At 41.0% G+C, this 15,041-nt stretch overlaps 1 protein-coding gene across 4 annotated transcripts in view; it reads left to right on the top strand.

Annotated features, from left to right (window-relative positions):
• Positions 1-15,041, top strand: part of Trim55 (tripartite motif containing 55) — a 48,872-nt gene that overhangs the window by 22,870 nt on the left and 10,961 nt on the right. The window contains exons 5-10 of one of the 4 annotated variants that reach the window (XM_029475361.1): positions 3,277-3,510; positions 3,768-3,790; positions 3,891-4,015; positions 5,091-5,332; positions 6,580-6,867; positions 7,949-8,036. In XM_029475361.1, the coding sequence (XP_029331221.1) occupies positions 3,277-3,510; positions 3,768-3,790; positions 3,891-4,015; positions 5,091-5,332; positions 6,580-6,867; positions 7,949-8,036 (1,000 nt within the window). Of the gene's footprint in view, positions 1-3,276; positions 3,511-3,767; positions 3,791-3,890; positions 4,016-5,090; positions 5,333-6,579; positions 6,868-7,948; positions 8,037-8,090; positions 9,348-15,041 lie in introns of those variants that run through there. The other 3 variants (XM_029475362.1, XM_021158626.2, XM_029475363.1) reach the window with 3 other exon arrangements.

Below are 15,041 nucleotides of genomic sequence, written 5' to 3' on the forward strand. Positions count from 1 at the left end.
AGGATACTACACGGTGACCACGGAGAGGGGTGCAGGATACTACACGGTGACCACGGAGAGGGGTGCAGGGTACTACAGGGTCACCACTGAGAGGGGTGCAGGTTCATATTTACAGAGACACGGGAAGGATTTGATTCAGAATGATTGACTATTTCAGTTGTAGTACATGCCTGTTCCTTAATTGACCTAAGAAAACTGACACTCAGGGTGTTTATTGTTTGTTGATAGAATTCTTGTGGTCCTGTCCCCAAGATCGAGGGGCACCAAGTCCGCCACAGAGGGAACAAAACGAATAAGTGAGACTTGCCATTCTAAAGAGTTTCCTGTGTGAACCACATTGGGTTACTTAAAAATTGTATTTTATCAAAGCTTCAGAGTTCCAATTAGAGTTCCAGGGGTGAAGGCTGAATTTTCACACTCCAGGGGGAGGTTTTTGTTTTTGTATTTTGTCACAGTCTACAGAGAATCATGTTAAAGGCCAAATAGGCAAGAGGAGAACATGCGCCTTTTCTGTTAGATATTAGATTCAGCCGACCTAATAAATGGCCTTTGTTCAGTTCACAAACATTTTATGGAAGTTTTAAATTTTTCATTATTTGGGCTGAACTTGGTGGTGCATGCTTTTAAACATAGCATTCCAGAGGCAGATGGATCTCTGCGAGTTTGAAGCTAGCCTGGTCTAAATAGTGAGTCCCAGAAAGCCAGGACTACATAAAGAAACCTTGTCTCAAACAACAATAACAACAGCAGCAGCAACAGCAGCAGCAACAGCAACAACAACAACAACAGCCAAAAACCAAAAACCAACCAAATTAAAAAAAAAAAAATTTGACAGTTTCATGGGTATAATATACTTTGATCATATCTTCCTCCCAATACCTCTCCATGAATATTTCCTTCTTCCCAAAGCTTTCTCCTACTTTCTGTTTTTATATTATTGTATTCACGTAGGTTGTTTGCATGAGCTCATGTGTGGGGCTATTTACTGCAGCATGGACAACTTAGCAGTGGTAATAATTCTGAAAAGAATCTACCCTCTTTCCCAGCAGTCATTAACTGCCAATAGCTCCTATGTAGCAGAATTTTCCCTGTCCAATTAATTTAAATATTAATACAAGAAGCCTATGATTGGACAGGGAAAAGGAAGGCAGAGCTAAGAGTTTCAGAGACAGGGGCAGGAAGAGAGGAGGAGGAGGAGGAGATGAGAGAAAATGGATGGAGAAGAGGATGAACCTTATCCATGTGGCTTCATATAACCACAGGTAGCTACGAATATCATAAAAGGGTAGAATAATTGGGATAACTTGTATAATCTAGGTGGGAAGTTTGTATCATTATCAACTGGCTTTGAATTTATTGTGTGGTCATCTTGTGAATTGAGAAGTTATTGATATATAAAACTGACTGATAATTATAAGTTTCTAGAGTTTGATTTATTGGGTTACAGGGATTTGTGACAGCTAGCCTCAGGGGGTAGATGACTAGAAAGGTACTAGCGCCTCTGAGTCAGGCGAACTGGAGCTGAGAAGACCGCTGCTTGGGGCTAGCCATAGAGGCAACAAGACCACCGGGGCCAGAGAGAAGCCGGCACTAGTGTGGGGTGGTGCCATTTTTAATATTTCACACAACACTCCTAAGCCAGGGTAAAGACTCAGAAATCCTCTTCCCTGTAAGCAATGTTAGCAGCTCAGTCTTGTGCAGGTCTTGACAAGTAACTATGCTTCTATGAGTTCAGGAGTGCCACAGCCATGTCATGTCTACAAGACATCATTTTATAGCATTCCTCTCGTCTCTGACTCCTATATTCTGTCCCCCCTCCCCCACTCATCTCCTCTACTTCTATGATGTTCTTTGGCTTTGAGTAAGGGAGTGACATAAATGTACCATTTAGGGCCAATCAACCCCCACTTATTCTCAGCACTTTGACCAGTTATGAGTATCTACATTAACCATGCCCACTACCATGGGAGGAACTAGACACACTCTTACTGAAGCTTAGGAACCTCATGACTGGTACTATAATCCTGATCTAAGGGTCTTGTCTGGGAGGTCATACACCCTAATTGGAAACCTACTATTCTATCATTTGTTTACAGAATGGGGATGCTAATATGTATGTTTATACTTATAGATTAGATTGTACTGAACTGCCACATATTGTAAATGTGAGAGTCAGACTTGCAGAAGGAGGAGAGGGGCTTTCTTTCAACATTTCCCTCTCTTTAGCAGATGTAGATATGTGTCATAGGTGGTGTCTATATGCCTCATGAATCTATGTTACATCACAATTAACCGTCTGGCTCTCCCATTCATCTGCCTTTGGTTTTTTCAGCTCTAGTAGGCTCGGTGTGTGTGTGTATGTGTGTGTGTGTGTGTGTGTGTGTGTGTGTGCACTCGAGCGCACGCCAGTGTCTTAAGATCTGACTGTTCCTGTGTCCAGGGCCTCAGGGCTGCATGTAGGTTGAGATACTTGGTTATTTCGCTTCACTCTCCTGCCATGGCAACCCAAGTAATTTATGTCTGACACCTGTGATCTCACTGGGACCTTTATCTCATGCTCTTTCAGCTTAGTAAACCTTGTGCCCTTTGTTGCCAGACCATTCTTTCTACTTATGTCTTGAGTATATATATATGTGTGTGTGTATATAGATTGATAGATAAATAGACATAAATATAGTCATTCTTGGAAATAGACTCTGGGTCTGTCTAAAAGTGCAAGTATGCTCCACAAATGCACACACACACAAAAAAAATTACCTTTGTACCCTGGCTTTCACCCTTTTATTTTATGTGCTTGAGTGCTTTGCCTATCCCCACAGAAATTAGGAGAGGACATTGGATGCCCTGGAGCTGGGGCTACAGATAGTTGTAAGCCACAATGTAGGTGACAGAAATTGAACCCAGGTCTTTTGTAAGCATAACCAGCACCCTTAACTATCAAACCATCTCTCTAGCCCTTCTCTAGTTGTTTAATAGTATGTGGGTTGGTTTGTTTTTTGTTTGCTTGTTTGAAGTTGGTTTTTTGGTTTTGGTTTGTTTTTGTTAATCTGTTTCCACTGGTAGATATGTGCCACAGGTGGTGACTATTATGAAATTTCAGAAAGTTAAACAATGATATTCCGCTTTCAAAGCTTTACCCCAGTGTTTACACCTACAGAGACAGCCGAAGCGGGAAGAAAAGTGCATGCCTTCTATAGATAAATGCTCTTGTCTCCTAAAATGTCCAGCTGATTTTCCTCACAACCCATTTGTAACCCTGGTTAACCCAACTAACAGGAGTGCTGCAGAAAGCAGAAACAGGACCTGTGTGAGAAGTTTGATCACCTATACGGCATCCTGGAGGAGAGGAAGACTGAAATGACCCAAGCCATCACTCGAACACAGGAGGAGAAACTGGAACATGTCCGAACTCTTATCAGGAAGTATTCCGATCACCTGGAGAACGTATCCAAGTTGGTGGAGTCAGGAATCCAGTTCATGGATGAGCCTGAAATGGCAGTATTTCTGCAGGTAATGCTTTTTGGCAGCAGAGACACAAACCCGAAGGGTGGGTGCTGAGAATTAACTGTGATCACATTTTCACTCTTTTGTTCAGATCTCATTTAAAAGTCTATTTCATTAACTAAAAGCTTCATACATTTGATATTAAGTAGAGAGGGTGGCATTTAGGACCTGAGCTAGGAGATTTAGACTCACAAGTGGAGGAATTAAGTTTCACCAACTTCATGCAAAGAGTTCAAGTAAGCTCCTCTCTGTTGCTTTCACAGAATGCCAAGACCCTGTTGCAAAAGTGAGTACTTTCTCTTGGATTGAACAGCACACTTTTCGTTTTTACCCAAGGTCACCAGACTTTAAACAGTAACAGAAAATAACAAGTGTCTTTGCTACAGGATCGTGGAAGCATCAAAGGCATTTCAGATGGAGAAACTAGAACAAGGTTATGAGATCATGAGCAACTTCACTGTCAATCTCAATAGAGAAGAAAAAATTATCCGTGAAATTGACTTTTCTAGAGGTGCGTAGCTTCTTTGACTATCTGTTCGAAGGGCACATGTGCAAGAGCTGCCGAGTAAGCAGAATGGGGGAAATGTGCAAAACCCTTCAGAATGGACACGCAGACCTCCACAGGATCACAAACCAGCGTGACCCTCAGTCTTACTACAGGATCACATGGCCATTGACTGTTTATTTTTATAGTATTTTAATGTCATTCATTATCAAGGGATTGACTCTGGGTAATGAAATCATTAATAATTGATAAGTGATGATAACTCAACTTCAAATCCACCATGTAGTATGAATCATATTGATGTAAAGGAAAAAGTTTAAATGCCAGTTGAAAAGAAAACACAGAAGACATCTGAGCTAGGTATGACAGTCCCTCAACTTGAGAATGAGATAGTAACAAGTCACAGAGTTGGTTGTCGTGTGGAAATAGGCTAGGGTCCATGAGCTATAATTGTGTCTTTCACTTTGGGCTCAGAATTCCCATTCTTAGAAATATCCTGCTGAAATGCTTGAGGGGGGACAATAACTCTGGATTGAACACCAGTTGTCACTGCCTTGAGTCATAGCAATGTAAAAGAGAAATGTAAACAGTACTGGGCTAGACCTCCAGCTATGCCATGAAATTACACCAGCCCCACAGACACAAGTTTACAGCCAAATCTTCATAATAGATTATTATGATTTATTATGATTTGTGCTTAATTATATTTATTATAATGAAAAGTGAATGCATTCACTGAATTAAAATAAACCAGTGTTTTCTGATAGGGAAGAGGGTTGCATTTCCATTTAACAAGACAGAAATAAGTAGGTGAAAACCTCCTCTCTCCAGGAGCTTATAGAAATGCTGGCTATGTCAGAAATGCGATCTATAAGTGAGGTTGTATGTGGGACAGGGCACACAGCTTCATAGTGGGGATAAAAGCAAAGCAATGGTTCTTTGTGAGAACCACAAGATTTCAACATGGTAGACCTGGTCCATTGTTAAGTGTCCCTAGGCTTGTAGTTGTTAGTTTTTAACTGTCTCTATGGCTACAATGGTAGTAGTTAATAAAAAGTTTAAAAATATCTTATCTCTCTAGAAGAGGAAGATGAAGAAGATGCGGGAGAAATAGATGAAGAAGGAGAAGGAGAGGATGCAGTAGAAGTAGAAGAGGCAGAAAATGTTCAAATAGCATCTTCAGGGGAAGTGGAGACTCTGGAGGAAGCTGCAGAGCCCTCTCAGCTGGCCGCAGAGCTCCAGGTCGCCCCAGAGCCACTACCTTCTTCCTCTCCAGAACCATTGTCATCCATGCCACCTGCTGCAGATGTCCTGCTGACACAGGTAACCATTCACTAGCCCCTTCCTGCTAAACTACCGTGCTGCCAAGTACTCTAAACAATTTATTCTACTCTAAGAAAAAGATAACTGTGTGACATACTTGTTGGTGGCAGACGAGAGGAGATCAGGACAGTTACAATGCCAGAGAGAAACGCCCTCTAGATGGCCTAGAAGGTTCATCACCATTATTGTGGTTAGCAACATTTAATTTAATGCCACTTTTCTTCCAACACTTTCAGATCTGAGGCAATCTCTGTGTATGTGGGGGGGGGGGGGGGGGGAGAGAGAAATAGAGCAATAAGAGTTGCTCATGAGAATATAGAGTACCTTTTGTTCCTGAGTACAGTGTAGAAATTATACTAGGTTAGAATGACAATGATTGTACTTCAGAACCTTGACTCTCGTGTCCATAATGGAGGAAGTAACTAGAGAAGGCATAGCAGGTAGAGTAGCTCATCCTGAAGCACACCTCTGCCTTCTCCTCGGAGGGCAAGCAGAGGAAGCCTGTTTTTCCATTTGTTTGTTACTTGAAGAAAGTGTAGTCCAAAGTCTTTGAAGAGGCACCTGCTCAGCTTACTCAAGGCTTTTAGAGGCCACTGTCCTGTCTGGGGCTTTATGTGGACTTCCAGAGCACTTCTGTGCCCAGAATCTCAGTTGTTGTATGTGCTGGGAACAACAGGCTCATCAAAAATTCTGGTTCTGCTTCTGTGGGATTCTGAGATTGTTGACAGAGAAAAAAAAACCCCAGAGAACTCGGACATGGAATTCTATTTGGTACTCTGTCTCCATAGGAATCCAGGACATAACAATTTTTATTTCCCAGAATCTTGAACTTCTGAGTATCCCAGTTGCATTGACATTGAAAGTAGGGACAACATTAATGAGGGATGGGTTTGATCAATTAGGTCAGTGTTGATTTTTAAAAATCAGGTTTTGAAACCCATTCATAATGCCAGAGTTAATTCTGGTCAATAACTTGCCATATGTGGTATTGTATATGCAACATTTCACTCAAGGCTTGTGCTTTGCTCCATCTGGGCTACCATCTAGTGGAAGGCAAGAACATAAACATGTAGATGCCAGTCAGAGGCACAGCCCAGTGATGAGCATTTTGCCCCAGCACCCCAAAGAGCTCAGGGTGTTCAAACCCAAAGGGAAATGACACCAACTGCTCTTTCCTCTTTTTCTTCTTCTTCTTTTTCTTCTTTTTTTTTTTTTTTTAATTTGCCAATCCATTTCTTCTGATTAAGGGGGAGGTGGTGCCCATTGGCTCTCAGCAGACCACACAGTCTGAAACTTCAGGCCCTTCAGCAGCGGAAACTGCGGATCCCTTGTTTTACCCTAGTTGGTATAAAGGCCAAAGCCGGAAAACCAGCTCCAACCCACCTTGCACTCATGGGAGTGAAGGTCTGGGTCAAATAGGGCCTCTGGGCACTGAGGATTCCAGTGTGCAGTCCGCAGAAGTGGCAGAAGCCGCAACCAATGAGCAGGCAGCAGTGAGTGGTAAGGAGTCTAGTTCAACTGCAGCTACCTCTCAGGTTAGTGTTGACGCTCTTGTGTCTGTATGCTTTACCACATTTGCACAGCCCTGCTGGAATAGGCATATCCAGAGATCAGAGGGAAGCCACTGCCCTGGGAAAATGCAGCACTAGCTCATTCTCCATGGCTGGCTTGCACTTAAGCATTCTACTCAAGAGTAAACAAAGAACCAAATAAAGCTGATTCCCTTTGTCCATGGTGACCCCATCTCCCCATGGAGATGAGGTGCAAACAAGCCTAGCCCTTAGGCATGCTGTGCAAAGCTGTTTTATTTGCAATGGCTGGCTGGCTGGTGTTGCTGGTTCTTTGTGAAGTTTACTTGCCCTTACTCAGCCTTCATGATCTCCCCTGGGCTTCTGAAGACTAACCACCTGCTTTGGAGTCATTCCTAGCAATCACCAAGAAACATATTTGAATTCGTTTAAATTTGCTCTGCAAAATCATCTTGGATTTATGTCTTCCAGAAATGCACTTGCAATGGTTCGATAGTCTTGGCTTAATCAAACCAGTGCTTCTTAACCTTGTGTTCCTCCAGGCAGGAAAACACAGGCTTTCCTGTATTTTTATAGAAACATTGATAAAAAAATTTAATGATATGGCCTGATAAACTTTTACTTTTATAATGAAAATTTGAAGTCCAAGCCTTCCTTCTAATGCTTCATTAGATGTTTGTGTGTCTCTAAGAGCTGATAGAGCCCATTTTCAGTTTCTTCCGGAGGAAGAATGTTAGTCAGGCAGACTCCAAATAATGTGTGTGAGGAGTGAGAGCTGCTAGACAAGCTGCCATTCAACTTGTGCGGGTCTGTAGTCCTCCACCATCAGGTGTCAATGAACAGTGAATAGCATGAGTATCTTGTATCGGCTCAAGTGGACCCAGTCTCTCCAGGTGTCAGAGGGACATCAGTTTGGAGAGTTGAGTGCCATGCTTTTGTATCTGACTGCTATTCACAGTTGTACAATATCTCCACAAGTAACAAATAGTAGATCTCCCATCCAGTGCAAAAAGTTTGTATAAATGATATGTCTAAAAGAAATTATTTGTGATGATGTCAGTGAAGATTTCTTCTTGTTTTCTCACAGGAGTTAGCAATCTGCCTAGCACTTCTGGCTTTTCTTATTCTCTACTACATCTGGAGTCAGATTCAGTGCTTGATTTTTGCTTTAATGGGTAGGAAATATTTTATTTTCCATTTACTAACATCTCATGTATTTTCTTTCATAGTGTTCCTCTTCTGTAGGCTCAGAGATGCACTCCTCAGAAGCCTTGATGTTCAGCCATCTAAAACTGTTTCACTCAAGGCCCCAAGCTCCCTCCCTATAGTACAGGGGCCCATGCACTGTCTCAAAAAGACTCCCTCCATTACCCTTGCATGGAGAACCTGACGTCATAGACAATTATTCAGTATTCCAGTAGGGATGAACCCTCCTATTGGCCATTAGAGGGGTCCAGCTTAGCAGAGGGAGAAGCAACAAAGAACCCATTCAGGAGCATGTAGGTCTAATGTAGGCTTAGGAGCAGCGTTCCCCCTGTCTTCCCAGAGATGTTCAGGAGGCACCCTGTCGAGAATGCTGTTCAGGTCAGACTCTGCACTAGTCTAGGACTAAGTGATTTCTCAGTTTTCTTAGAACCTTTATTCTTTTCAGGGTCTTTCCTTGGAGAGGAGGTCTCTGAGAAAAAGATACTGCTTGTGTAGCAGTCATTAGGTACATAGAGCGAAGAGACAGGCATTAATATGCACATAAAACCATAAGAATCTAAATCAAAGAAAATCCATTATTTCATTCAACAGTCCCTTCCTTATGTTTCAAGTTACACTTCTCATAGGCAAGCTATTAGGTTTGCTTAGGGAGTGACATATTATATTTTGATTTTAATCCTTTGAAAGTTACCAATTTAGTTAGCAGTATTTGCAGAGCTCAAGTACATTCACTTTTGAGTGAAGGGCTCTACTGGCCTAAGCCCTTGCTCCGTGCGCCCTTAGCCAAGTCCAGGATCCTTGGAGCTAAAAGGCACCAGCTATTTTAGGTTCCCTAACCTGTCATGAAAGGCCTCTCTCCTGTCTCATTAGCCATCTGCTCTGCAGTGGCTGTAGGATCTCTGTGTGTACCAGCTGTATCTGTAACTGTGTGAGCAAAACCTCCACCCACCTAATGTCTAAACAGTCAGCTGTGAACTTGTATACAATCAAATGTCCTGGTCATGCATATCATCTATTCAGTGGCCTGACTCCTGCTCTTCACATTATCTGTGGTAAAATGGAATCATAGCCAATGGTCTTGGGCACAAAAACAGGGACAGAAAGCTACATGGTTACTGGAAGCAGGTGCTAACTGTGGATCTGAATAATTGTCTAAAGGGTTCCGGCTATATTCTAAGAATGTTGGTTTGGAACCCTGTCACCTTGTATCCTTACAATATCCTCTGAGGCTGTGAGGGGGTGTCATGCTTCATGGCTGTATGCATTCATCTGCCTGTATGGTGAGATGGGAGTGAGGCAGGAGGGCTGGGGTTTGATGCAGTGGTTTGGTATTTGTTGTTACAAAGCCATCTTGATTGTGCAGTTTTATGTTTGAGAAAAGGCATTTTTATGTAGCAAAGCTAACCTGATCATAATGGGAACCACTCTTGGACCCAGGAAATCAGACATAAACAGGGTTGTAAAGACCTCACAATGGTCCCAAAGTCTGGTGCAACTTCAATACACAGAACCACTAGATAACTATTTGCCCAGTATACATTTAGCTTGTAATGTCACTCTGCACTCCTGGTCTTCTCTTTTTTGTGGGCGGAGGGGGAGAGGTTCGAGACAGGGTTTCTCTGTATAGCCTTGGGGCTGTCCTGGAAGTCACTTTGTAGACCAGGCTGGCTTCGAACTCAGAAATCCACCTGCCTCTGCCTCCCGAGTGCTGGGATAAAAGGCGTGTGTCACCATGCCCAGCTCTGGTCTTCTCTTAAATATCTTGGATGTGATACCAGAGCTGTCCCAACTCGCTGATGGTCACTAGTAGTATTTCTAGGACAGGAGGTGTATTGCCTCAGAAACCCAAGCATCACAATAAATCGTTCGCCTTCAAGCTCACCTCAGCCCCAGTGGCTGAGTTCTAAACCTTTTAAGGTGGTTTATTCCCAGGTATTTTCTACATATTCCTTGTAAATCCCACCCTTGACTCCAGAACACAAGCAGATCATTCTTACATGATCTGGTCATGGAAAAACAGAAATCAACTCCCTCTACACTGGGGGAGGGGTGTGAATATGCTACTCTTTAATAGATCAAAGGTGGACTGTTACCATTCTTGTCCCCATTTTCTCTGAAAATTATTGTTTTCAATTTTTGGATTCATCCCACTTGTCGATTCATATTTTAAAAGGTGCTAGTTCTTCCCCTTTGCAGGAAGAACTTTGAACCTTCTCACCTATTCCTGCTAGAAAACTGTGCAGAGACCCAAAGTTTGAGCTCGTGTTTACTATGTTTAGCTGAAGCAAAGAGAGTTTGGTGGAAATAACATTTGATGCTCTCCATATGTTTATTTGAAATTTGATTTTTTTTTTTGGGAAAACTTTATGTGGAGTTTTCAGAGTGTCATGCAATTTGTTTTGATCACATTCTGCTCTCTGCCAGCTATGTTGGAAAGTGAGGATGCTAGTGCAGAGACATCTGGAGTCCATTTCAGGATGTTGTCATAGGGGGACTCATTTAGAGTCAATGATAACCACACAAGATGCCCAGCAAACGGACAATTCTTTGCATTTCTCAAATTGCATTTTCTGTTGCTAAATTCTCACAGAAACTACATGCTTTCATGCTGATTTGCAAGTATCTCCCTAGGTACTTATTTATAGCTCAGTGGTTGCACGGGTGTTGTTCCTGCCTGTGAAGCTGTAAACTCCATGCAACCTGTGATGTCTGCCCCATGTCCATGTGAGGGTTGCTAAGATCCCGTGTCTCAGTAGGACAAAGGCAAGATGTACACGTTAGAGGCAGTCTGATGCGAGATGGGTGAAAATGTGTATTTTATTAAAGGCAGCCTTCTTGAGTTATACATATACTAAAGCTGACCCATTGCAAGGGTATACTTTAATGAGCTGTGACAATTTTATGTCATTTTGTAGCTATCAATACAGTTATTTAAAATGTTTGTTACCTTTCAAATTTACCTGGTCTTCAACAGTATTGATTCAAAGACTAAATGACTTTTATTGACTTGGTCACTTTACCTTTATGGGTTCTGACTTATATTCTACGTAAGAAACATTGCTTAATTTAAAATCACAAAGACCTACTCCTATGTTCTGTAGTATTTTTATAATTTTAGCTTTTAAGCGTTAGTGGGATTTTGTTAGTCTGAATATATAAGGTGAGACTGAAGGGGTTGTTTGTTTGTTTGTTTGTTTTGGTTTTTTTTTCCTTTCTTGGTTGTCGTGAACCTGTCATGACACATTCTCTTTCCCTTTTTGAGAGACTCCCCCTTCCTTCTAGAAATGTGGTTGGTTGAACCTGCATGGGCCTCTCTCAATTCTCTTTTAGGCCATTTTTCTTCATTTTCTTCACTAACTGATTATTATTGTGCTATAAAAAACCTTCAAATGAATAAGTTTGTCACCTTTGACCTGACTTTAAAATTATTTTTACTATTTATTAGTTTTACTATTTTTTAAAGGATTAATTTGCAGTTTTATTGGTTTTCTTGATCTTTGGCCCCTTTTCTATTATTTATTGTTTGTCTTCTTGTTCTTACTTTTTCTTATCTTTTCTTATCTTTATTCTCTTGCTTGCTCTCCCTGTCTCTCTCTCTTTCTCTTCTTAATGATGAAAGCTTCATTTGTTGATTCATTATTTTTCTTGTTCTGCAATATGAATGTCTGGTGCCATAAAGTCATTGCTTTAAAACACAGGAGTGGATGTTCACAGTCAGCTATTGGATGTATCACAGGGCTCCCAATGGAGAAGCTAGAGAAAGTATCCAAGGAGCTAAAGGGATCTGCAACCCTATTGTTGGAACAACATAATGTACTAACCAGAACCCTGGAGCTCTTGTCTCTAGCTGCATATGTATCGAAAGATGGCCTAGTCGGCCATCAATGGAAAGAGAGGCCCATTGGACTTGCAAACTTTATATGCCCCAATATAGGGGAATGCCAGGGCCAAAAGAATGGGAATGGGTGGGTAGGGAAGTGGGGGGCGCTATGGGGGACTTTTGGGATAGTATTGGAAATGTAATTGAGGAAAATATGTAATAAAAAAAAAAAAAAAAAAAGTCATTGCTTTAGTTGGATCCTATGAGTTTTAACATGTGTCTTTTTAATTTTCTTTAAAACATTTGTTGATTGGTGTAATAATTTCTTCACTGATGCATGGGTTATTTAGATGAGGGTTGATGAAGTTTGAGACATTGGGGATTTCTTTTCCAGATTTTTTTTTTTTTACTATTTGATTCTATTTGATTGTGTGCTTCCATCCTTCTAAATTTATGATTTACCGTTCAGAATGTGACTTGGTGAACATGCACATGTTCTGAGAAATACAAGTTTCCTGTTGTGACTGCCTTACATTTTCTATAAATATGTCAAGTCAGGTGATTGATGATGTAGTTCAAGTCTACAGTGCTCATTCTGATTTTCTGTTCTCAGTTCTATTAATGGCTGAGAAAGGAATTTTGAGACCTCTTATTATACTTGTGAATTTACTTAGACCTTGAAGATCTATGAGGGATTTTCCTCAGATATTTTAAAGTTCTATTTAGGTACTTTCATATTTAACATTGTTATGTTTTCTTCAACAATTGATCCCAAGATGAAATATTTCTTAATAACAAAACTTATCTGTTTTCTGCTCATACTTGCCTGCTCTGGGACACCCCAGAGTGTATATAAATGGTCTCTATTCACATACAGGTTGTAGCTGCCGTGATATGTTTAAACCTTAGGTGCTGGTAAAAAGGGAGAAGCCAGGAGGAGAATAGTGTTGAAAATCCTTGGGCATTGTTCCATCTAGCAGTCTTCAGGAAAAGTTTCATAGACTGGATCCAATATGCCTGGTTTCAATTCTCCAGTATCCATACACAGGGCCAAGGGCAGTACCTAAGCTAACTATGATCTGGTGATCCGTTTGTTCTGTGGGGCTCTGAGCATTTTCATGACATACCTATGCCCAAGATTTTTCCTTTATTAATTCTGAGTAAGTACCCAGGAATGGAACTATTAGGTTTAGAGTTGTATAAATAACTTCACTAGAAATTATCAATCTGTTTTCCACAGTCTATTAATTGTGTCCTCCCACTGAGAATGTGAGAGTTCCAGGCCTTTATCATCTTATCCAGTGGAGTACTGCATCGTCCTCTACACTTAGCCATTGTAATGTATCTGTGTGTTCTTTCTTATGGTTTTAATTCACAATCTCTTGCCAATTAATTCTGTTTAGCATCATTTCATATGCCTATGCTTACGTTTTCACAGAACTGCAGAGGCAACTCTGCCATGAGTAGGTGACTTCAAGCACTCAGTGTCCTGTTGACTCAGAAGGATTGATCCATAAGAAGATATAGTACCCTGCCCTGTTCCTTTGTACCATCTTATCAGAGGCAGAGCCTCAGTAGCAATGTGGGTTCCCTGTACCTTAAGGTTCATCATCCTAACATAGAAGAGAGTATGTACAGGTTAGATGCAGTGGCCCATTACAAACAGAAGCAAAGGGAAAAGAGTCATCAGGGAAATGTAATTCATAACTGACTTGTTCTCATCCAGGATCTAAAAATGTACATGTTATTAAAATGACCCCACAGGAAAAAATAATGAAGCTGAAGAAAAAAAATAGAGATGAGAAAGACTAAGGAGGAAGAAAGAGAGAGTGTGTAGTGATCAGAAAGATCAGTGTGTGTATGGGGGGGGGCAGGTGCAGTGATAAAAAATACAAGTGTGTGTGTGTGTGTGTGTGTGTGTTTGGGGGCAGATGCAGTCATCAGAAATAAAAATGGGGGGGGGGCACAGGTGTAGTGATCAGAAAGTTGAGGGGGGCTATTGGCTATTCTTTATTTCTTAGAATTTCAGAGCAGTACCTGTATCCAGACCTGAACACTTATCAAATATCATACTGTTCAAGATTTAGACCCCTGAAAGTGTTCTCATCCTCCTAGTGAGTATGAGTAATGGGGCAAAGTGCCAGAGCCAATAGCCAGCCCTGTATCTCCACCCAGTGCTACTAAACATAAAGAAATAAAATAATAAGATGGTTTTATATAAATAACCTTTGAGATTAACCCATCCACTATGGTTTCAAGCATGAAAATATCCCTCTAACTGCAACTAGAGATTGAGAGGTAAGCAATCCAGGAGATAAGAAGGCCAGGAAGCTTCTATATGTGAGATTAATTTCACAATTTATTCATTGCATTAAAAAAATAAATAAAGCTAACAGAGATAGGAGACAGAGAACATGATTTCCCTTGAGTGTGACTATATGTCCTGTGTTCTTTGAAATGATCTATTTAATTTTCCAAAACAAACTAAAGTGAACGAAAATTTAGCTATGTCCCTTAAATTTAGTTGAAGTGTTCAGGGTATCAAATCATTTTTAAGCAGAGTCCCCACTGTGAGAAGCACTGTGTTTCAGGACTCGCAAGCTTACACTCACTGTTCTGTGGGTGCCTTGTGCTGGAATTCTCACTGCAAGGAAGAAAGTGAAAACTGATTGTGCTCAGGAACGGCCTCCGTTTACTGGGTAACATTGTCGGAACTTAATTATTGCAAGAAATCGGGGTGGGGGGGATGTGATAGTGAGATGAAGTCACTTCTACAGAGAAGAAGGTTGTATGAGGGAATATAGTTTTTTCTAGCAAATAAGTTTTAATGAGCTCATTCTATTAACATTGCTTTCGCATCTGTGTCTCACAACACTGGAACTTTATTTATTTTTGCACTTTTATTCCTCTGCTGGGAAAGTGACATTCTAATAATGATCAATTTAGCTGTTTTACTGAAAGGTCAAATAGACAAACCAACTCTGAAATTACAGGCTCTGTTTCTCAGGAGCAAAATAATAACTGCCACTTTAACAGGGAGATAAAATTGATGTATCCATTATAAAAAGCCAAATACTATGTAAACTGTTTGCAGTCTTGTCATGAATTCACTTCTCCAAGTTTTGTGAGTGAACACTGGAGAAGGAGCTCTCGT

This window comes from Mus caroli, chromosome 3 (genome assembly GCF_900094665.2).
Source record: "Mus caroli chromosome 3, CAROLI_EIJ_v1.1, whole genome shotgun sequence".
Classification (NCBI taxonomy): domain Eukaryota; kingdom Metazoa; phylum Chordata; class Mammalia; order Rodentia; family Muridae; genus Mus; species Mus caroli.